Source organism: Bactrocera tryoni, chromosome 1 (assembly GCF_016617805.1).
Source record: "Bactrocera tryoni isolate S06 chromosome 1, CSIRO_BtryS06_freeze2, whole genome shotgun sequence".
Lineage (NCBI taxonomy): Eukaryota > Metazoa > Arthropoda > Insecta > Diptera > Tephritidae > Bactrocera > Bactrocera tryoni.
The window spans coordinates 30,177,952-30,203,588 of record NC_052499.1 but is presented as its reverse complement, the minus strand read 5'-3'; the positions used below and the strand labels follow the sequence as shown (position 1 = coordinate 30,203,588).

Sequence of the window (25,637 nt, the reverse complement as noted above, 5' to 3'; positions counted from 1 at the left end):
GCTGTGAAATGATTACTGAAGGAACTGAACGAATTATTGTTAATAAGCGAAGAAGAAAGCGGTATTATGCTGTAGTATGTTTGTGTCATGCTCCTATTGGTTTTGCCGCAGCGTGTGCCGTTGCTCTTGGCTGTCGCTGTATTGTTTGGGCCATATTAAAACTTTGGTTCTACCATCTAACATACATATATAGTATACATATCATACATACACATGCGTGTATATTGTGCGTTCAGAACTTCAGCCACAAGTTGGGGGAAAACTAAAAATGCGAATCGGTAAAAAGTGCAAGCAACTAAAGGAACTTATCGCGCACTGCCTGTATCACCGTCGCACTCACAACACCGAACTTGGTTCTAACCCAATGTCAGCTGAAGCACCACCTTTCAACGCGGCTAGTCCACACGATAGCCTACACTATTATATGTATATGTATGAAAGTGTAGGTGTATGTATTCATTTTTTGTTGCTTTGACATTCTGTTTCATGCTCTACCCTATACCGCTCAACAAGCATGTCCTGCACTTGTGTTTCGACACTTAACGTACCACATGTGAAAATAGCTTACTAGGACAATAACATACACATATACAGTTGTCCACAAAATAATAGGAGAGACAATATGAAAAATATGTTTGGCTGTATAACTTTTTTAAATCACATGTAAATGACGCGAAACATTAACGATACACATAACGGGATACTAGCGATTATTGCTATTCTACTTCCGCTTTGCTAGTACTCGGAGACACTTGTTATTGCTTTCCACAAAATAATAGGAGTGCTAGATATTTCGTTTTGAAAATAGTCCATAACATAAAAAATATTCACAAAATTAGAATAGTAAGTATAGTTCCATAATCTAGCAGCAATTCAAATTAGTTATTATTTTATTCAATTTTTTTTTTATTTTATAGTGGTATTTGGTACAAAAATGGAACTCGTAGACGAAATCGCAAAACATCCACTGCAGACGATCGCAATATAGTACGCCACTGCAAAATTAATCCTTTTGCTTCAACCTGGAGCATCCACGACGAACTAAATTTGTCAGTTAATACTGAAACTGTTCTTAGGCATTTGGGACAGAACAAATTATTTGCCCGAAGGCCAAGAAAAGGACCCCCATTAAAAACAAGCACAAGGAAGCCCACATACAATTTGAAAAAGAACATGGCTCCTGACCCGCGTCTAAATGGCGAAAACATATTGTGGTCAGACGAATTCAAAGTTAAGTTATTTGGTAGTACAGGCTCTAGGAACTTTGTCCGATGTCCCCCTAACTCGGAATATAATCCCCGGTTTACCACAAAAACCGTTATACATAACGATGCCAAATCAAAGTGGTCCAATTCACTTAATTGAAGGCATCATGGACCAAAGGGCAAAATATTATATGAGGTAATGTTGACACCTGCCTCGTGAAATATGCCATTGATTTAGGTATATCAACGGGATAATGACCCTAAACATACTAGCAAGTGCGCAAAATAATGTTTTAGGTCCAACGGGGTTGAGGTTATGTGGTAACCTGCTCAGCCTCCTGACCTCAACTCCATTAAAAACTTGTTTACAGATACCAAGAAGAAAGTAGCTGAAGAGAAACCAATCAATTCGAGAGATTTATGGCAAGTAGTGAAAGAGGCTTGGAAAGGAATACCAATAAAATGTTGTCAGGATCTCATAGACTCCATGCCTCGGAGATGTGATGCTGTGTTAAAAAATCGAGGCTATTCAACGTAATATTAATTATTTTAATATTCTGTGAAACTTTGGAAGCATTATATATTAAAATTATAGAACGGTCTCGTATTACATAAAATACTCCTATTTTTTTGTGGAACTAGTTTTTTAGTTTACTTGATATAAACTGCGATATAAAATTTTGTTCATGTTTAATTGAATTAAATGAAATCTGGAAATAGTAATAGATCTTTAGCAAATTACATTGTGCAAAAATTAAAAAAAAAAAAACATTTTTGTTAATGAAAATTAACAATTCGTTTCACTCCTATTTTTTTGGGGACAACTGTACATACATATATGTACTTAGTATTAATTTTCCGTTCTAAAAAAATAAGAATTTGATTTAAATTCAACCAACATAATTTTATTATTTACTTCATGTGAAGTGCTATTGGTATTAGTAAAAATATTGAAAAAAAACAATTCATAAACATCGCAAAAACAAGGGTAAAATACAAATTTCAAAAATTCGGAGGGCAATAAAAATAAAATCATATAAAAAACATATTTTTTACAGAGAACTAATTGAAAAAGTTTTTCGTACTTTGTAACACGAATGTAATTAGGCTACGAATACCAGATTTTTGAACTTTCGCTCACAGTTCCATCTGATTTCTCGGTTTAAAGGGTTCAAGACTGGCCGAGCATAACTCAACCATTTTTCTGCAAGACCCGAAGTATGTTTTGGCTCGCTCTCTTCTTGGATTTGCCAAATGGAAGGCGAATTCCATTCAGCATATAGAAGTATGACTTTACCTAAAATTTTAACATATATATTGCCGTCCATGTTTTCTTATATCCAAAAAAAAAAAATAGGTCTGAAACCACACTATGAAAAATAACCCAAAGCTATTATATTGCCGCCACGGGGTTTGAAGGACATAGTCGTGTAGCGCATTTCTTTAGTTTTTGGGCGTCGGACTCACGTTCAACCATAATTTCCTATAATATAAATTTTGCAATCAGGCCATAGACTGTCGAACCATTTTTTTTTAATTTTTAGCTCCGCCCTAATTAATGCGTCCTTTTGCAAACTGAATACGATTCGTTTAATCAGCATTGAAATATGTATATTTTTCTCCACAAAATTCTTGTTGAATGGCTGCAGTAGTCTTCAACGGATCGTGCTCGACAATCTTGCAATATTGTCATCAACTTTTGCAATAATTTTTTGTGGTCAGCCTATTTTTTCAACCTTCTTTTAGAAATTTTAAGACATTAAACACAAATTTAGGACATATTCAATATGATTGCAATTTCCCTTTGCCCGTGATCCTTTCCTTGCAAATTTTGGACGCACAATCTTTCTTCTTCTGAAAAATGCTTTGCTCGACCCATTTTTTTACATAAATACATAATTAATACAAATATTCATTCTACAGATCTAACTGAGTTAAGAGAACTAATTTTTACGCTTTTTAAATTCAATATTTTTCGTTTATGAAAGCATTTCGCTAATGACTTAAATATTTTGTCATTAAGCTCGAGGCACACTATTTACACTTTTTAAATTACACTTAACTGTAAACCTCGACAATGCTATACTTTCTTCTTTTTTAAAAGAAAAGTTACTCATAAATGAAGAATTTCGGAAAATTATACCATTGTTGCAAAACAAACCGATTGATTTTATTTTATTGTCCTTAACTGTATATAAAGTATTTGCTCACGTAAAAATGTAAACGCATCAGTCATGGAGACAACTGCGAACCACAAAACTATGGATTTAAATCTGGTACAATCTTTTATAGGGTATTGATGAGCTTCTTCAAAGATAGGAAGGACCTGTACGAACAAGTGGAATTGACATTAATTTTCGTGGAAAAAGTTTGAGGAAAGTTTGACTTCTTGCTGCAATTGCTGCAGTGGAAGCACAGAAGAAAATATTTTTTGGCCGCTTTGTTTTTGTAAAACCGGTCACCTTAAGATAGAAGATATTATCTGAAGTTTCGAGAAAAAGAAAGAGGAGAAAACCTGTATTTGTAAATAAAAATATCTCTTACAAAAGAGGAAATTTCGCACTCCAAGAAGTGTTTTTCTTAGATTTAACAGGCATATGGTTGCTATACTATTGAAATTAAAATCAGTCAGTTATTTAACTTAAGCGAAATGAAATTTAAAAAATGTGTATAACTTTCGGTTCGATGTGCCATTTTAACACTCCTGCTCTTGATCCAGTAATCTAAATAATGTCGAACTAAGTACATTCGTAATGGACGGAAATGAATCGGAAAGTACAAACACTAGAAAATATGTCGATTGTTTATTACTCTTTCCCAAAAAAGTTTTATGTTGGAATATGATAGTAGCGATAATGAAAAACCCTGTTAGTTTATTGGATAAAGTAAATATTCTAAATCATGGCAATCAAAATGAACAATTTCACAAAGTGATGAACCAAGAGAAAAACTGGACCAAAACGGCTACCTTGATTAGATGAGTAAAAATGGGAAGATTTCAAGAAGTTTTGTGTTCAGAATGATCCATAGAGCTGTGAAACGATCGCGAATGAATGATCTTAGAGAAGATTGAAATCTGCATACTCTCTGTATCGATAGTTTTTAATTCAACTTAGTATTGCTTTCAAACACATTCATTTGTCCGTTAAAACCAGATTATCGTTTGCTCCTATATATTAACTATCATCTTAAAATTTAAGGCCGAATAGATGGGGTAGAAGGCACTTTACAAACCATTCCAGTAAAGCACAACTTGTTTGGCCCGAATCGCGGTTACAAATTGACACACTTACAATAACCATCATTAAATTCAACAGCCGGTCGTTTGTGCTTTCCTATCTGATTTTCAGCCAAATGTTTTACCTTTCCTTTGTATCCTTATACCAAAGTATGCTAAGATAAATAATCAAATCCAACGAAATTATAAGTTCGGAGAGGAGGAGCTAACGATTGACGTCGTAAGTAGATTTGCGTAATTTCCTCACAATTGAGCTTTACATAGTATATGTAAGTATAGATATTTACATATGCACATGGCTTCATTAGGCTGTGTATATGTGGCCCATTCCACCGCCTATAAAGTATGTGAAAAGTAAATAATATACATCTATCAATACGCATGTGTCTTAAATCAATATTCATTAATTTGGTTGGAGATAATAATTGGCAATTAAACCAGAATAAACCATAAACAATACCTTGAACCGTGCGACAAAATTGTTCGGCATTTTTTTGTATTATTTTGGGAAAACTAAATAACACTTATTATGAGGTCCTTGAAAGAAACTATCACTCTAAAAGTTCAAATACAAAGTATTACCATATGCAGTCGGCCTGTACTAGTGGACCGCGTATGGAGTTTTTGCCAGGACGTAATAAAAGCAACCGTCACACAAAGGATTTGATGATTTGAAATTAAAAAGTCTTACTATTTTTTGCCCACATATGAGAATTAATGAGAGGTGCGATACAAAAGATACTTTTAGTGCAGGCTTATGTAATATATGTATAGTATATATAAGTAATAAAATGTTTGCATTAAATAAAGGTCACATTCGTGATGACGTTAGCAAAACATAGTAAACAATTTACATACATTTAATCTAGATTTACTGTAGATAAACATGCATGTGTGTGTGTATGTATGTACATAAGTATGTATTGAATATGAATGCAAGCAATAAGCTATCACAGAAAAAATGCAAAAACATTAATTCTTAAAGAAACATGAAATTCTGAATATATTGAAATGATAAAGTTATCAATATTTTTACCTTTTTTAAAAGAAAATCCTCAATTACTCTATTTAACTTAAATATGTACATATGTGCATACTACATACATACATGTATGTAAACAATATTTCGTATATAAAAAAATATATATATGTATGTACATATTGAAGGAAAGTTTGCGCCCAATATCCCGTATATAAATATGGAATACTCGCTGTGATTTCACACAAATTGCACAAAACCATCCGGACCATAGGAAATAAAGAGTAAAACTATTAGCGCCGCACATTAGCAACAGCATCACTACAGTTAACATAAATTATCACAAAAACCATTACAACAAACAGGCTTCTCATATTTGAGCCACAATTCAACTAATCATTTTTGTTTAACTAATCATTTTTGACATTAAACTCAAGTTGGTTGAATACTTTTCCTTCTTAACTTTCACTCAAATTTTGCCATTTTGTGAGTTACAGTATTCTGTGAATCTTTGCAATGATGACAAATCCTCCTACTATTACGGTAATGAGTGTTCATAAATTATGCACTTACGCCTGATTCCCCAATCCATCATTTTGCAGCTGTTTGCGCAGATGCTCCTCAGCAATGACACACATTAAAATCCAATAAACCGCACATCCGTTCCCCGCGGCCAATCAGAACAAACTCCTGCATCCTTTCACTTGTACAAAATACAAACTCGCTCATACACAAAATTCTTTTTGCTGATCTTAGATGCCAATTTGGATAATCAATTAACAGTTAGCACAAAGGGAGTATACATAAACTTCAAAAAAAATTGTAGTGACACAAACATAAAAATATATATATTGCACAAATAAAAGTAGTGAACTTGAACTTGAAAAAATTCTTATTCTAAAAAGTAGAAGAACTTTTACACCGTCAGACTAAGTGGCAGTGCGCTTAAGAGCACCGTTTCTTTGTGACTATTGCCAGCCGATTGGTGATGGCAATCGGAGAGCGAAACACGCGGTGCATATGCTAGAACTCACAACAGCGGCGCCTACGACGAAAACACCGACCACGACAGCGACATTATGGCTACAATACCTATGCAACACTTGTGTGCAGTATAACAATAACAATTTGTGGAAAATAGTATCCTTGATGAAATAAAAACTCAGCAGTACCTATCAGCGTGTAACTCACCAGCGTATGAGACAATCACGACTGCTGCCAGCAAAAAATGAGTACTCCACCGCACATACAAACATGCGTACTACTATCGAGGGTGCAAAGCGCTCATCAAAAAGGTACACATGCGCTCAGAACACCTGAAAGTGTATGCTGGCGAATGAGTCAAGTGTAACAGGAGTATCTTATCAAAAAGACGATAAGCAGTATATGTAGGTGACTGATATGCTTACACGCACATACATATACATATATATACAGAGGCTACGCTTTGTAATGTTATTTTTACAAAGATAATAATTAAATTTATGAAACGGTGAGGAATGGCAAAAACGGTGCCAACATTGCACCATAATCCGGACAGACAAGAATTTAGTCTTATCACTCGAAATGTAAATATATGTATGCATCCATTAGTCAAACTGTAGTTGGATTGTACTTTTATAGCGGGTGGTGCAGTGCCATTAGGTGACCATAGCACGTGATAATTTAGTCAAAGAAGTTGATACTTGGGACATATTCTTGACATTTATCCAGAACATTGGTATGTAAAGGTGGTTAAATGCCATTTACCCGTATGACGGCACTTTCACTAAAATTTCGGTAACATGATCCCGCCTCATGGGAAATGTATGTATGTAAGTACTCTTTCATGCGAAAAGTGTTTATGTCCTTTTAGTCTGTTATGCAAACGCTATTGCATGCCAATTTACTTTTGTTTTCACTCAGTCCCTCAGCCTTGTAGCGAATAGACTCGCAGGCAACATGTGGCTATTTGCAATCTCATCTTAAACCCCAAAGCTCGTTCACACAACAAAAGCGTCTATGATAAATTTGTACTAACTTTCTGCTTCTCCGAAGGGGTGCTGCTCTCATCTTGGAAAACATTACAATCTTTTTTAGCTTATTTGTTCGTAAGTAATTTCATTTGATTGAGAAGCAACAATGTTGTCAAAGAGAGCTTGGCTGTTATATTAACGCATGCGTAGGATTCAACGTTCTTTATTCCTTTAATCAGCTGGTGAACACTTTCCAGTACACAGTGAAAAGTTAAATGAATTCAGATACTTATTAAATATGGAATTGTATATCAGCACTTTCTAAAAACAATAATAGCTGATGTTATCTAAGTCCGAAATCGTATTGTAGCCTTGGAGAGTAATCAATGCCAAATTTTGTGAATATATCTTTTCCATACAATAACTATATGCTACGGTGGTCCGATATCTGCGGTTCCGACAAATAAGTATTTCAGAGTGATATCTCAAAAACTGGGGACTAGTTCGCGTATATAAAGACAAACGGACAGTTGGACATGGCTAAATCGACTCAGCTTGTAACGCTGATCATTTAAAAAGGTCTTAATTCGTCTATCAAAAAATTAAGGACAAAAGAAACTGATTCTCAAAATTTTCATGTCATCAACATATTCCGTGAACCCAAACATACAGCACGAAGATAGAATTATTTCCTCAGAATGTCTGAATGTACATATACATATATGAATGAAATATTAAGAGAACTGCTAAATGAAAATAATAATTAACCTGGATTTCACTATAATATATGTAAATTGTGATTATACTTTAAAAATATATTTTTTTGAGACGACACAATAAGTTAAATTAAATATCACTTAACTTAAGACTTTTAAGAATGCTTAAGGTTCGCCATATTTTCGAGAATGCTACCATTTGATTAATATATTTCTTCACTAACATACAATAAATGAAATATTGGCATCAATCTTACAAAGTTTAAGATAAATTTATGTTGGCAATATTTTTTAGAAGGGTTTCCAATCCTTTGAAAAATTAAATTCAAATAAATTTATTATTTCAACAGTGATATGAATTCAACGATTGGACCCTCTGAAGGAGGCAATTACGCAGAAGTGGCCATATTTGGTCAATAGAAGAACACCAGGCCAAATATTCGAAGATGATTAGATTAGATAAGTGAAATCACTTTCAAAATGCCAACAAGTTTTCGAACAAAACGGTGCAATTTACTGTGAAAATAGTGGTATTATTTTTACTACACTTTATACAGTTATTTAAAAAAAATATTTGTTTAAAAAGTTTCATTCGGAAATATCCCAAATCGTAGCTGTCCCTATTGTTTTCGTATGCTGTTTTAGAAAAATCACTTTATAAGTACGAGTACATTTATGAATGCCAGCTTCTTTATACTGCGAATCGCTCAACTTCACACCAGTTTTCCACTTTTGTTTATTTCTTATTTGGGCTAATTATTTTTCATCTTGGTTTATAACTTACTTAATTTTTTATAGCATTCTTTCGTTATTTTCTTGGGCATTATGCTTTTTAAAACTTTTATAATATTATATATGTATATCCACATAAAAATACAGTTTTACACCCGGAAATATAATTTTCACATTTTCCCGAAAATATTGCTATTTTCTGCGAACTACTCAACAGCAATACTCGTCGCTCCCGTTCACTACTGAATTATGAGCATTCAAATATTTCCAATTCAATAGTCGGGTCACCCAACATAAAATATGCGGAAGCATACAGCAATAAGGGCCTCCCAAAAATATAAACAAAAATGCAATGCACCAAAAACTTTTATGGGCATTCTGTGTCGACAGCGCACATCTGTTCCCGCGCAGCCATAACTATTGATAAAACTTTTCTTAATTGTATGGAAATGTAACGCAGCATAGAGCTACAGGCAACTCCTTGCTAATGCAGCAACAAACGAATACATATGTATGTATATGTGCTCAAGTATGCCTCAAGCATGCTCAGTTGTTGTATACAAGTCGTTGATACAACAAATGTATGTACATACATATATACATACATGTCAGCTTTTATGCTTGTGACCGACAAATTATTTTCTTCAAGTGAGGAGTGATGGACAGAGTTATGAATGAAACAATTACAATTCAATTGCACATATCTATTTTTGAATTCTTTCCACAAATCGTGCTTGTTGTTTATGCGGGTATATGAGTTTCGCTGGAAATACAGCATTCGCGGCGAGTTTCTAATAAAATTGGGTTATGAAATTTTTACCACTTGGAAGCTACTTACCTCGCGATGTTGGGTGATTCATCAGTATCGATAGCGGGCACTCATCATCGTCCAATATATACTCTGTGCCATCACTGTTCACCTATAATAACAACACAAAAATGTTGAAGTTTTTGTTTTCGAAAGTTATTGTGCGTGGAAGTCAAACCTGCACCAAACAATAGTGTAAGGGATCAGCTTTGTCCAAACCATATTTCGATAGCATTTCCCTGACGACTGCTTGCGCACAGTCGCGTATTGATAGCAGCAATGTTTTGTAAGGGACATCTTGGCAAAGACTCTCGCCGTAAATCTTCAATGTACCGCCGGTGTCAGGTCCGCCGTCGCGCGAGCGGAACTGTTGTAACTTCTTTTCAAGCTTTTGTTGTCGTCGTCGACGCATAACAGCTTCGGGATTTGAAATTGAGCGCGTAAAAGATGTCTCCGGTAGTTCAGTATAAAGTTTGCCAGCCACCTGGGTTTCACCCTCTACTCCGCCGTTGACGATGCCACCGTTAAAGCCGCCAGCTGCCGATTCAGAGTTCAATTTTGCCAATTTTTCTTTCTTTTTTTGTTCCTTCTTTTCGCGTTTAGACAGTTTCCGCTTAAAGTTCATATCTGACTGTTCGATTGGCTAAACAGAGTTGAAAATAGCATTGCATTTATAGATATCGTAACAAAAACTGTATACTCGTATAAATTTAGTAGAAACACCAAAAAGTTTTGTAAGTGAAATACTAAAGTTGCACATGTAAAAATTCTAGCTTACCGTAGTTTTTTGGTCGATGTTTTTTAACAAGAACCGACCCTCACGATCATCGATATGCCAATTTAATTGTACAAGCAATGGCTTTTCGTCAGGGTTCAAACGCCGCTCTTCGCCATTTGCATGCACCTCATAGAGAGCGTAATTTGGCACTGAGAGCATACGCATATCGGGACGGAATTTCTCGATAAGGGTATCTGTAAGGGTTAAATGCGTCAAATTAATGTAAAATATAAATATCAATTAATTTTAATTTTAGCATTTAATGCAGTAAAATACCGTTACACCTACCAATAACATCTGAGACTGTTGCGTCAGAGGCAACACGAATGCACTTAGTTGCCACTTTTTGTCCAGCATCTTGGAAATAAAAACGCATAACGCCATGAAATAAAAGATTCTGTGGAGAAATGGAATGTTTGAAAATTTGGAATGTTAGAACCTTTCTTCCAGTTCAATCAAATTTGCCTTACCTCGTCAGGTTCGGATAAAGCGAACAGATCCAAACGATTCGCATTCCATTGCTGGATGACAGAACGTACGGCTTCTCGGTCAAGCATTTTTCTATCGTGTGTCATTCTTTACTTAGCTTCTAAAATCTTGCGCACCGATAGGCTCCGTGCATCTGGACACCTTTTGGAGAAACACTTGGGTGTTACTATAAAAAGTAAGAAATGTCCATAGGTTATTATTTTAACATATTGAGTTAAACTATTAACACTTAAACTTAACTTAAATGTAAGCCTTAACATAAACTTAAGACTTAACTATGTCGGAATTGATTTATTAGAATTTAGAACAATTACTGAAAATTGTATACCTTTCACAGGGTATATTAACGTTGCAACGAAGTTTGTAACACCCAAAAAGGAAACAACGTATATCCTATAAAATATATATGTATGTACATATGTATGTATATAAATTATCAACCGAATGAGCTGAGTTGCGTTAGCCATGTACGTCTGTCTGTTTGTCTGCATATACGCTAACTAGTCGCTCAGTTTTTAAGTATCTGAAATATTGCACAGATTTTTTCCTCCACAAGAAGCTGCTCAATTGTCGGAACCGTCGATATCGAATCACTATAGCATTTAGCTGTCATATAAACTGAACGATCAAAGTCAAGTTCTTATAAGGAAAACTTTTTTACTTGTCGAGATATCTTTACGATTAACATCCACGGCAACGCTAAAATCTGTGAAGAAATTTTCCAGATCGGATTACTATGAAATATAGCTGCAAAACAAACTGAACGGTCAAAATCAAGTTCTTTTGTTGAACTTTATTTGTGAAGGGTTTGCTAGCTTCGGTGCGACCGAATTAAACGCTTTTCTTGTTTTTTAAAGTTTGACTAAAATTATATTTTCGGTTGTAACGGTTCTATTTAACATACACACAAATGCCTAACTTGGTTATCTATGCTTCGTTTCGCTGGCGACCTAAAGATTATTTCAAGCATTCGTTTTAAATTGTTTGTTGTTTTGTTATTGCCACAAATTTGTGTGCACCAAATTGAGGGTGTGCTGTGTGTTTTTGGTGCAAATGAAACCATGCATGTCACAACGGAAAGTTTCTTCAAAAGCAAAACACTACTACTGCAGTTGAGTTCAACCTCGTTAATGTCGCTACAAATGCGGCATTGCGCGAAAGAGGGTTGCATTGCTCGGCCTCAAGTTGGCTGTCCTCTCTGCCACTCGTATTAACCGTAAATGCTTTAGACTTTCTTTGCACTTTTTTCAAATCTTCATGTTGTTGTATTTGTATTTGTTTGATTAATAACCGTCGACGGTTACACTTAGTTGATCACGAATTTCATATTCTATTTCTTGTCGTTTAATGCGGAAACTTTTACAGGCAATTTAGTTGTAAACCTTTTTTCAAAAAGCAGAAGACACTGCGTCTAGTCGGCCGGGTATGCGTCTACAAATATTTGCGTGTGATTATGACTGACGACTGTACAATTGTACATGGTTGACACGCTGGTAGAGCAGAGGCGCACCAGCCCATCGAGCAACTCAAAGCTGTTGTTGCGAATTTCTTTAAGGCCTGTAAGCATAAAGCTATCTATGAACATGTGTAAATATGTATGTGCAAAAACAAATACGCATATGCATAGTTACTGGTAAAATTACTCAAGCATGCCGCCAAGAGCACCACTGCCATATTATGTTTCTCAGTCTGTACTAAAGAGGTGAGCCACATAAGCATACACTATATGTATGTATGTAAGTATATGAATGGCTATATGTTAGGGTAATCTACAGTAATGATTCTAAAATGTAGAATAGTACAAAAAACTATTTCTGCAAAATCTATATATTTTTGGTTTTAATATATGTAGATAATATTGCTAGCTCATGAAATTCGTTATAAAGAAAACTTCGTTCGATTGTATATGGGAAATAGGTACACATAGTTATTGCCCTATTTCGTCCGCTTTCACAATCTAACATAAAAATAATAAGATAATGTCATTCACCGAACTATGTAGATTGAAATCGTTCGAGTAGATCTTGAGATATATGATTACACCGTTCACTGCCCGATTTTTACACCGGCTCCGTATCATGAAAAGTGTGAAATTTAACACTTATTACGTTTTTATTTAGAGGTATTGCTTTGTTAGTAGTTTTCAACATAACGGTTATGTGTGTACGAAGAGTTTTTATCCCGTTTGGTTGAAATAGCTTTACTGGTTTGTGACATATACGCTTTAAACATAAGAAGGTGGAGTCATGCCTACTTTTCAAAAAATTGTCTACGAAAAAGTATCTCTCTCTCTCTCTACTACTATCAACTACTCTTTGTAATATAATAAGTACATAAATACATACTATATCTATTCCGAATAGTTCTAGGTAATACAAAGAACGATTATCTGAACAAAACTATTTTCTCTGTAGTTATGTTACGAGGCAAAATAATGTAATATATGTAGACAGTTTTTTATGTGGATTCCGCAACGCATATTATCTTAAGTATTTGGTTTTTAATATCCTGAGCGGGCTATCTTAAGTTTGGCACGAACTTCCACTAAGAAGGAATCGGCGGAAGCTCTACATGTTTAAATAGAAGTGAACTGCGTGAGCTGAGTCGATTTAGCCATGTCCGTCTGACTATATATGTATGCACATATGTATACCGGGTTTTCAATTAGGAATGATATAACTTCTAAGTGTCGTTTCGGCCATTTTTAATATGTCATGATCTGTAATGTCATTGTATTCAGTAATGTTTACATTTTCATCATGGAAAGATATACCCAATAAGACAAAGAATCGTTCGAAGCAATGAAAATATTGCTGCCGTTCAGGCAAGTTTTGCCTCTCACGGTTTTTGAGATAGCTTTTCTGCTGGTATCCGTATAAATTTTTTCTGACTGAAGAACTGAAGCCATTGGCCACCGTAAACGTTGTGAAATTACAACGTGAAAACGATAACGATTTTTTTAAGAAAATCATATTTTCGGATGAGGCTCACCTTCATCTGAGTGATGCGATAAATAAACATAGCTGTCGATTCTGGTGCGAAGAAAATTCACAAATTATTCATGAACAACCATTACATTCACCTAAATTGACAGTCTGATGTTGTTTTTGGTCTAGTGGAATCATCGGTCCGTACTTTTTTCTGAAGCTGGTGACACGAAGAGGTTTATGATAACCAACTTTTTAAGACCACAATTGGAAGAAATTGATCTTGACAACATCTGTAACTATGTGCCACACAGCACCTGCAACTGAATTATCGCGAGAAAAGTTTGGAGATTCGATTATTTCAAGAAGTTGTGACATTAAATGGCTTCCAAGAAGTTATGATTTTACTTCATTAGATTACTACTTGTGGGATTATTTGAAGCCATTGATCTTTAGCAATAAATCAAACCTCCTTTAAGCTTTAGAAAGTGCTATTCATGATATACAACTTGATTTAGTGGAAAAAGTACTCGAAAATTGGGTTCATCGAATCAATTGTGTTTCACATTAAATACATGTTCTTAATTAACAGTTCTTGGAAGGAACCGAGGTTAACGTTTTTTCTTTTTTTTTCAGATGGTAGCGTTAATCCGCATTAACCGTGCACTTAATCAGATCCAAATTTGTAGGTGACAGACGGCAGCTATGAGAATTTGAAACTCTCGGAAACAGCTGATTGTCATTTTTATAATATTTCAACGAAAATGGATAAAGATAAATATTGCGGTTGTTAGCCGTCCAATTGTTACAAAACCATTTTTATTACAAAAACAAATCAACACGTTATTTTTAAAACTGCATCATAACATAAAATCTCTTGTTTTATTATTGAAATTTTGAAAAACAGCTGTCAGTGTTGTTTGTTTTCCATTCACAATAGAATAAAATTGGCCATTTTTAACAATGTTGCCAACGAAAGTACATCTAACTCTCTGAAATTTTGAGGATTAAATGGGAGTTAGCAACGGAGTTATTTTCATTAACTCTTGAAATAATGCGGATTAAAGCAGTTGTCGATGCTATAAAGTCAAGAGGTGATTCATGTTGAGGAAATATTTTTCGGATGATGGTCAACGTTTCCAGGCTTTCATTTTCCGAAAAAGTAATACAAGCTCATTGACATGATAATATTATTATATATATATAATATATAATTCTTTTTACTTACTAATTTATATCATTTACTTATACTTTTAAAACACGCGCCGATACACGCACTATGGTAATCGTGCTTCTGGCAAGCTTTGTAATTCTCTATGGTAATACTTATTAATCGGCAATTAAATAATTGAACTTTCAAATTAAACAATTGCCTGCTTTCGTCATTTAATTAGTGTGTCTCAGTAGACGCTTCTTCACATTTCGTTATCTTTTCCTTCAACGCAGCGATACCGCCAACGTGTATGGTCTATTTGTTCTGTTTTGATTCTGCATTTGCTTTTTTATGGTTTCGTTGTGTGATCACCAATTTTGTTTACGTTTGCCATTCGTTCTCGGTTTGCGGCCTCGCTCGCTTGCCACTGTTTTGTTTCTTTACCTTCGGCAAACTAAAAGTTCAGAGAGCCTTTTGTCGTCCAACTGTGGCTCTGCCTTCGTACATACAAAGTACGAGTAAATGTACATATAAGTATGTAATAATTTTTTTGGCGCCGTGGACCGCTTATTGGCATTACTGTTGGTTAAGTTCGTTCTCCACCTCTTTCAGATTTTAATCCAATTTTACAGCAGTGTACTTAATAAAGCATTATGTGCTGAACACAATGAGCGCGACAGACTGCAAACGACATCTGTCAAATATTAAAATACACACGTTCTTATGGACACAGTATTTGGACAGCTGCACGAATACACGACTGCAGGCCGACAGTTGTCGCTCTCGCTAACTTCAATATATTTTTATATTTGCCAACGACAGTAGAGTTGACACTAAAGAGATGAGGTAGAGTGGTGGTGCCGCTAATATGTAAAATGTAAAATTATTCAAAGCTCATACAAACCTTACGTTATTTTACAAACAAAAGCATAAAACAGCTCTATTATATCATTTGTAATAACAATTGATAATTTAAAGCAAATAAATTTACCTATTTTTTTACTTTTTGCATAAAAAATTTCACTTTGAACAAAATATTAAAATTTCATTGAAGTGCAAGGTATTAGTATGGCCATAACGAAATTGTCTACATGCAAAATGGAGAGCTGTGTTGTCTTGTGTACATGCCGGCCATTGTTATGTTGCTGCCTTCTCACAAATGTTCATGTATAAGGATTCACAACGCCATTTTCAGTTCACTGTCGTGCTGCCGCAGTCTGTCGCGCTCATTGTGTTCAGCACATTACAAGTTCGTACTCTATTTTCCACCTTTCCGGTCGTCTCACACCAATGCCCTGCGTTCTGCAAGTAACACTTTTCAAACTTTCTATTTTGTTTTTGCTTCCAAGTCGCGCGTCTATTGTTGGCGAAATCTTAGTGTAATAATTCAAAGCAAAAATACCAAACTGGTTGTTGACTCTTACGCTCGTATCTCGGCGTTTCTGCGTTGCGTGCCTGCACAGTTACACAGTTATACCAAAGTTCATGCTCCTGGTACTTACTTATGTACTACTTTTCAGTAGTCACTCTGCGATTGTTAGAATAATAGGCCATTTAGTGTAAAATATGAGACTGGTTGATAATTGTTAAGTAGCGAAAAGCAGCATAACAGTACAAAATGGCTCACGATGTGCCGCTAGTTCTAGTAGCCAAGTACCTATGCGATGTTTATATCAAATTTGGAATAAAATTAAAGTGCGAAGAGTGAAAATGGAAATATATTAAGTGGATATTCATAATAGAAATAATAACTTTTTCTATAAACTTCTGTTGTAGTTCTCCTGTAGATGTATAGTAAGAAATTAGCAAAGAGTCCCAGCGGGATCTGGAACGATTGAGAGCAGGTAGCAGCTGGCAGCAGTTGTTAGTGCAAGGTTTTACTTGCTACTCATACTCACGATTATTATCCCTCACCTCCTGATGTTTGGGCCGCTATCAAGGCAATTTATTATTGTCTACGTAATAACAATTTACTTTCGAGATGTGCTCGAGCATTCAATCATAATAATAAAGAACATGAGCTTCAGCCTAGTAATGTAGAAAATGGGGCCGAAAACGATAAATAGTAGTTATACTAACAAAACAGTTGCTGCAAATATACATACATATGTAGATACATATATGCAGATTTTCATGAGGCTCCCTTTTCGTTAAAATAAGCTACGATCAGGCACTAGATTTTGTTAAAACTTTTGGTGATGGTCACCATAAGGAGCTTTAGTTGGAACTTTAAAATTTTTATACCCTTGCAACCTGTTGCTACAGACCTAAAACTAAGCGACATATATAGGGCTATATACATATATACATATAAATAATCGGGATGACTAGAAAAGTTGAAATCCGATTGACTGTATGTCTGCCCGTCCGTCTGTGCAAGCTGTAACTTGAGTAAAAACTGAGATATGTCGATGAAACTTGGAATGTGGGCTCATTAGTACAAAAAAGTTTGTAGACGGGAGTAATCGGACCACTGCCACGCCCCCAAATCGCCATTAACCGAAACTAACTAAGCACTCAATTAAGACATAAAACTCTAATTTGGTACCGAAAATCGCAGTTGCAAGGGGCACATGTGGGCAATTTTTTTTTGAAAAATTGGGTATGGCCTCGCCCTCTAACAAGTTTAATGTACATATCTTCTAAACCATTGAAGCCGCAACAACCAAATTGAGTCCATGCAAAACTAGATAAAATCGGAGGACAACCCCGCTCACTCCCAAATTACTGTACTCTTAAAAATTAACGAAACACGAATCATGAAGAAATTAATATAACGGGATAAAACTTTGCACGAATAATGTCTTCAGTGTGGCACACACGGCACACACATCCAACAAAAACTTTTCAAACCCCTAGGTACCGAATATTTGGACTCCAGTACCTATGGTTGTCTTTTGATCGAAAATGTCGGTCATTGTGTGAGATATATAATTAAAATTAAGTGATAATTCTTCTCTTTTAATGGTATGTCTGTATGTCAAAAAGGGGTTGAATCGGACCAATATTTCTCTTAGCCTCCATATACCTAATAGTATAATTTTCGAACTTCCGGGTGACCGCATATATCAGTCAATATGTGGGTTATCTCAACGAAAATAAGGGAGCGTGTTTTACTCATAACAGTGTATCTTTTTACCGAAAATAGATAAAATTGGGCAAAATCTTGGTCGTTTTTCTAACAAACCTTATGCCGAATTTGTCGGTCAGTGTATAAGTTATATATTGTACATATATGTATGTATATATAAAATTGCTGGGATTTCGATCCTTTGGTTGACTTTTTACACCATAAATATCATAAATGTCAAGTCGAAACCTTATTTAATGATGCTATGCTTTTACTTTCATAAAAAAAAATACTGGCAACATAATTTGTTTGAATGACAACCCCTTAAGAGCTTCTGAATCGTTGGCAGTTTTTTATGATAAGTTTGTTGCGAATCAGAATTGAAAAGTTATAAAAGAGACGCCCCACAGTGATCCATAGATGTTATCGTTTTCAATATATACGACATTTAAATTGATTTTTTATTTCGAGCTCCAATAACATTTAAAATATTGGAATAATTAAAGTTCGCTATTCATCAATAGAGTGGGTCCATCTTATTGTTTTGGGCCTTTCTCAGCTGGTGGTGATTCCTTAGCAATTATGAATTTTAACGGTCTGCTGTAGATCGCAAAACACAGATTAATTATAATTAGTTCACTAAAGGGTTGAAATAGGAAAAATTAAAAATATTTTGATAAATGAAACAAAGTCATGTTATGAGTTGACAAAGAAATTAAGGGTATAACCACGAAGACTGTGAGCGTGTCAAAACAAGGTGTTATTTGTGCTAATTTTCTAGCAGTTACACACATGGTCAGAATAATAAGTACATTCCCTTAGGCCGCAATCGTGGTTAAATTTTCAGTTTTAATAAATTCGATATGACAATACTTTTTAAAGGGAAAAGAAAATGGTGAATCCCCACATTGATGTAAGCATGCCAATCTATTATTGAAGTTCATTTTTTAAGTGGTCAAAATAGTAAGTACAATTTTAATTATTCTAAGGTTTTCAGCAAATCGGACGATTTTTTTATGGGACCGTTTCTACTAGGGTTTTCATTGTATTTAGAGCAGAATGCTCAAAAATTAAAAAGATTGTCAAAAATTTAAGGATTCGTGAAGTCAGTAAGATATTGGTTCCAGGGCAAAGGAGGAAATTCTCATAATTGGCCTAATTCGTCTCCCGACATGAATCCAATTGAAAAGCTTAGGGGTCTATATATCAATTTCATTTTTGGCGTCTTTTCATTATCTGAAGATCCTAGAAATTTAAGTTCCAATTTCAATTTGCGTTATGCTTTTTATGTGTGCTTTAACTTCAACTTAAACTGAGCTTGGAAAAAAATATATATCCAGACTATAATATGTATATATGTATATACGGTTACGGATAATAATATAGAATCAAAGGTTTTGTTTTGAAACAGTGGTATAATTTTAGTGAAATTTTTCATTTATGTAGTAACTTTACTGCATAATAACAAAGGCGATAATACTTATGTACTTTCAAAAAAGAGGAATAGATAGATTTGTCGAGTTTTACAGATGACTGTCATTTAAAAAGTGTAAATAGCGTGCATCGTGCTTGGTGGTTAATAATAGAATCAATAACGAAATGATTTCATAAATGAAAAATATTGAATTTAAAATTATCAATTATGAATGTATTTAAAAACAATGGGTCAAGAAAAACATTGTTTAGATGAGGAAAGACTGTGCGTTCAAAATTTGCAAGGAATAGGTCACTCGTTAAGGCAATTTAAATTTTAAATGTTCCGAAAAAAGTTTGAAAAACACCACAAAAAAATGACTGCGGAAGTCGCACGAAATATTGCATGATTGTCGATGCGCGACCCGTTTAAGGCCTCTGCAGTCATTCAATAAGAGTTATGTGCAAAAATTTCTTCAAGAACAGTAAGACGACTTGTGGAGAAAAATTGCTTTGGCACATGGTCCCAAAAGGTGCTAATGCTGAGAAAATAGCATACGTAGATGCAATCGTATTCAGTTGATAAAACGACACATTAATTAGGGCGGAGCTAAAAATAAAAAAAAAAAAAATGGAAATGATAGTTGGGTGTGAGTCCGACGTCCAAAAAACAAAAAAATGTGCGTCTGTTACACGACCAAGTTTTTCGAATGGTTTAGGATTGTTTCTCATATTGTGGTGCGGGACCTATTTTTTGGATAAAGTTTTAGATAAGGTCATACTCCCATATGCTGAATGGAATTCGCTTTGCATTTTGGCAATTCCAACAAGAGAGCGTGGTCATGGTGTTAGCGTTATGGCTTGGACAGAGCATTCACCAGATCTGAATCCAATCAAAAACTTACGGAAAATTGTTAAGGAAAATATTGCACCCGTTTAACCGAAAAATAAGACAGAACTCTGAGAGAAGATACAAAGGTTTGGTATTCTGTTCCACAGAACACTTTCGGTAGCCTAATTAGGTCTATGCCTAGAAGATGTGCATCTGTATTAGACGATAAAGAATACAATCTACTAACAATTTTTTCTATTAGTTCCCTTAAAAAAATAATTTTTTTTAATGAAACAAGTTTTGATTCTATTTTTTTGTCCTTTGAATTTTTGAAATATATTTATTACCTATGTTTTTGTAATATTTATAAATTGTTTTTTTTTTCCAATATTTTTACTGCTACCAATAGCACTTGATATGAAGTATATAATAAAAATATAACTTAGTTGAATTTAAATGAAATTAATACTTTTTTTTTGGACCGGAAAATAAGTACACTCGGCGAAAAAAAAACCCACGCACTTTACAAAGTGGTTTCAAATAGCTCAAAACTTAGATACATGTTATTCTAAGTAAAACATTTTTCTTGGGGAGTCAACCACTTTTATTTAGTTCATGTTTCAAGCATTTTTATGTGAAAAACTTATAGTTTAAAACTTGTTTTAATGAAAAAAATGTAAATACACACACATAACATACCCCAGACGAAAAATTTGTTATGGACAATAATGTGATTTTTAAACAAGTTATTAAGATATTTTATGTTTTATATGATCTTTATTTAGCAATAGAATACATAACAAATCAAAATAACATATTTTTGTACAAAAATTTTCAGTATTTTGTTGAAACCCTCCTCCTCTTTATAACCTCGGCTATTCGTTTAGGCATGGATTCAAACAAACGTTCAAGATAATTTTTGTTAATTTCTTCATTCCACACAACTTCAATAATTTTTTCCATTTCTTTTAGACTTTTTGGACGCTTTTCTTTTATCCTTTTGCCCATATAATGCCAGCAGTTCTCAATTGGATTGAGATCTGGACTGTTTCCTGGCCAAGTGAGAGACTCAATTCCATAAAACTCTTTTTGTTTTGTAACCTGTATATGTTTGAAATGAATTATTGAAAAATGAATTTCAATATTTTTATGCTTTAGTTACCGTTTTGGCTCTATGGCAAGGGGCTGAATCATCCTGAAAATACACTTTTTGGGTATGTTCGGACAGCTGTTCAATTGTTGGCAAAACGCCTTCTCTCAAAATTCCAATGTATTTTTCGGCATTCACAGATCCTTTTAGAATAATAAGCTGCCCAACACCAAACTTCGTTATAGCCCCCCACACCATTAAATAGGGTGAATGCTTTACGGTGGGCAAAACAAAGAAAATTTTCGACTGCGTGGGTTTTTTTTTCGCTGAGTGTAGGACGATTATATTTTATTGTTCGTAACTTACTTAAAGGCAATAAATCATAATTTATTGTAATGTAGTAGCATCAAGTGGACCTAGATAGAAGATATTCTATCAACAACGCATAACAGGATCGTAATAGGTATATAATAAATAATCTTAATATTTATATTGAGGTTACGAAAGTATTTTTGTTTACTTTTCTTGAAATTCCAATCCGTAATGTCTATTGTGGGAGTGCCAACACATGTCTGTGTTATAAGTTAATTGACGAAGCTTCGCTTTGGACACTGAGGAAGTTATTTAATTAAATATTCATTTACTCATTGACTTCTGTTGACTTGCATACTTATGTTGAGCGTCATAGAGTTTAGCAATCGCGCTGCAATGGCTTTTTGCATAAATATTTTTTTCCATTTTCATTGGCATATTTACATATATTATTTAAGTTAACGAAATGTGAAATATATTTAAAAAAGGTGTGGCAGCTAAAATCAATTGCAACATTTCATTAACACTTTGCTCAGATACGCATGAAAAGCGTATGAGTGGGCATAGGATATTTCTTCTTATGCTGATAGGCGCATGCGTGCACGTACTTCCTCACAATACATACCACCTACCGCCTCAGATTGCGAACTATGACGATTTGTTGAGTGGCCCAATGATCGATATTTATATAGTACTTTGTTTAACTCTATGGAAAGGCAAACAGAGTGTTTATAGTAGACAAAGGGAGATAGGGTTCAGATAATTAAGAATGCAAGTTATATTTGGAAATGTTTAAAGCATGATTACCACAAATAGTACATCTTGACTTTTAAAAAACTCTTAAATAGTTGTGAAATAAAAATATTGTTTAGTCAGTGGTTTTTTATCACCCAGTTTGGACATTGGATAAGCATCATAAAAATTGATTTATGCAGGGATCAACATTTTTCGACTATCATCGATAAAACTGAAAGATAGAACGGATTTCTTTCGACTTTTGCTTCAATTTATATCTTTGATATATTTTATAAGGCGGTTTCCGATTTCGATTTCACCTAAAAGTGAACGACGTCGCGTTCATTGTAAAATTTGCATATCATTTTACATGGAAACGTGCTGTTCTATCTTTGCAGTCAAATTTAATGCCGCCGCAGGGTGTTTCATTATACATTCAAGATCAAACTTGACCCGTACCGGTCTATATAAAGTTGCTAGATATGGTTGATACAGATTATTTCTTTGTGGGTATACAGGGTTTGTCCGCAAAGTGATAGGACTGAGTCGATTTAGGTAGCTGTTCACAAGAAGGCAACTTCCAATCGGCTGCGATGTTTTGTTGGAAACGATTGACCCTTCGTTTGAGCTTCTTGAGGACTTCCACGTAAAACTTGGCGTTAACGGTTTGTCCAGGAGAAACAAATTCATTGAGGACGATGTCTTTGTTGTCAAAAAAGACAATGAGCATAATTTTCAACAACTAAAGCTACATCTGGCTAAGCCAAGCCAGATGATTAACCATATCAAACGTCTCTGTCGCAGATTTACTGAGTTTCACACAGAATTTAATCGCGTACCTCTGGCGAAAATGTTTGTCCTGACTCTCCAGCCGCTCGTTCGTTAGCTAGGAGCCACCTCTACCGAGTCCTCCAGTGCGCACTATGCTCCGAAGTACAGACGTGGCGTAAGAAAATCAGTCCTATTACTTTCCGGACAAACAATGTATTAAAAAAAGTTTGAGGCTGGTGATTATAACGTTTTAAATATTTTGATCGTCCCGTCATCTTCGTCATACTATCATACTCTGTGCAACATATACATACTATATGTATGTATGTATGTATATAAATAAAAATTTAATAATTTAGTATTTTTACTGAAAAGAAAGGCCAAGTTTTATAATATCATACGTGATTTGCTGATATTTTTAAAGGAAATATAAATTATAAAACAACTTGAATACATACATACATACATATACATATATGTACATATGTATGTACGTGACTATAACTGGAAATCGCGACTGCAACAGAAAGTGTTAAGGTCGATCTGTTGTGAGTGCAAAATGGCATTAACTTTGTATTAAAAGTATGCCCACATTTAGATTACTACAATTTAAGAGTGAAAGGTAAACAAATTGAAAGATAACCGATGACTTTGTGAATTAGTCACTCTTATGCGTTCGTTAGTTCGACAGCTTCGAAGTAACCTAGGTGCATAAATTATGTAAATATAAAGCAGTTTCGGGTGAAATTTTCGCTACTGGATTTTGCGGTAGTGACCAATGCCACTGCACGACAACAACAACACCTCCCAGTGGTGTTAATAAACAGTTTAACATGGCAAAGTGCCACTATAGCGAAGTGAAAAAACCAAAATAACAACGCGAAATAAACATAATGGAATAACAACAACAACAAAGTAGCGAAAGTGATCACCCAAGCCCGATATGTGTCTTTCAAGTTGTATGCAACTGGAAATAATTAAAAGCTCAGCAATAGAAACGCTGAAAGGAAACATAAAACATGAAAACAGTGAAACATCACGTTCGTGAAGTGTAATGATGTAAAGCGTGCACAATAACGCCACGGAACGCGAACGCACTCACACACACATCCACAAACTATATGTATGTACATATGTATGTATGTATGTACTCCTAACATATGAAACCCAAACATAAGTATGTAAATACGCAACAAATTTTACACCAGCTTGGTCCAGCGCGTCAAGTTACCTAACGTAGCCAATTTATGCACATGCTGGTGAACATACATATGTATGTACTATGTACACTCGCACAGAGTTGCATTAATGTAATGTTTTGTCCACTAATCTCGCATGGGTTTCAATTAACCGCAGTTACCTGACCACCGTGGCTACAGCTAGCAATCGCAAGCCACCAGACACCGGTCAACTGCTGAAGCAAAAGCGCCGCTCATAAAGTGAAATTTTAATTCCATTTTCTTTTCCCAACTCTTCCAAGCGAGCGTGCTATCGCAAACAGTTATTTTCTAGCATTAGCAAAGTTATGTGGCAAGCAAATCGCTTTATGATAGTTGGTAAATTGCGGCACAATTTGGAAAACAATGGAACGCACACTTTTACACATACATACATACATATACAATGAAATTAAGCGCCAGTTGCTGATTACTCAGCACCTAACTGGGGCCGCGTAAAGACTTTTTCAGGAACTCTTTTGGTAAGCTTCGAGCCCTGATCCAAGATAGTAGTTATGTGCAACCATCCGGTAAACAGTGGGCACTTAATTGGGCGGGGAAGTAATTAAGATGTTGAGTGCCGGTGTACCAACAAAAACAAAAAGTTACAAGTATTCATTATGACTCTACTACACAACACTACAAATTCTTGCATTTTAGTGTGAGAACACAAAAACACTGTGGCCTAATTATGTACATACAAACATATGTATTATGCAAAGTACATGTCAAATAACTGTAAATTGGAGTCTGCGCAATTGTTGACTGATTAAATTAAGTCACTGGCAAACAGGTATAGTTGAAGATCTCACGATCATCGGAGGGTAGTATACAGAGTGAAATTCTCCATAACGGACAGTCCTTATAACCGGATGCCTTCCATAACTGGACAAATTTCATGAGCACAACGTTTTGATTAATATTTTCATAAAAAACCAATTCCAATAACCGAACATAAGTACGTTCCAGTGACACACACACAAATTATATAAAGAAACATTAATAATATTTGATAATAATTTATTTCTTTTGGAAAGCCATCATTTTGTGTAGAATATATCATCTATTGCAATATTTTTTGATGAGTCTGATTTCACACGTTTTCCCACAGTATAAAGTATTGCTAGAAAATACTTCTTCTCAACAAGTTTAGTATAAATAGCTTTAGTGGTCTTAAATTTAATAAAAAATATTAAAGTTTTAAACCACAGATGCCC

The 25,637-nt window shown here is 34.7% G+C and overlaps 1 protein-coding gene across 6 annotated transcripts in view; it reads right to left on the bottom strand.

The window, feature by feature from the left end:
* Positions 1 to 25,637, bottom strand: part of LOC120782578 (afadin) — a 61,783-nt gene that overhangs the window by 28,260 nt on the left and 7,886 nt on the right. For 4 of the 6 annotated variants that reach the window (XM_040114922.1, XM_040114924.1, XM_040114925.1 and 1 more), the window contains exons 2-6: positions 10,882 to 11,066; positions 10,700 to 10,808; positions 10,412 to 10,605; positions 9,812 to 10,276; positions 9,664 to 9,745 (exon numbers count right to left, since the gene is read on the bottom strand). In XM_040114922.1, the coding sequence (XP_039970856.1) occupies positions 9,664 to 9,745; positions 9,812 to 10,276; positions 10,412 to 10,605; positions 10,700 to 10,808; positions 10,882 to 10,986 (955 nt within the window). In that variant the 5' untranslated portion in view covers positions 10,987 to 11,066. Of the gene's footprint in view, positions 1 to 5,995; positions 6,219 to 9,663; positions 9,746 to 9,811; positions 10,277 to 10,411; positions 10,606 to 10,699; positions 10,809 to 10,881; positions 11,067 to 25,637 lie in introns of those variants that run through there. The other 2 variants (XM_040114923.1, XM_040114926.1) reach the window with 2 other exon arrangements.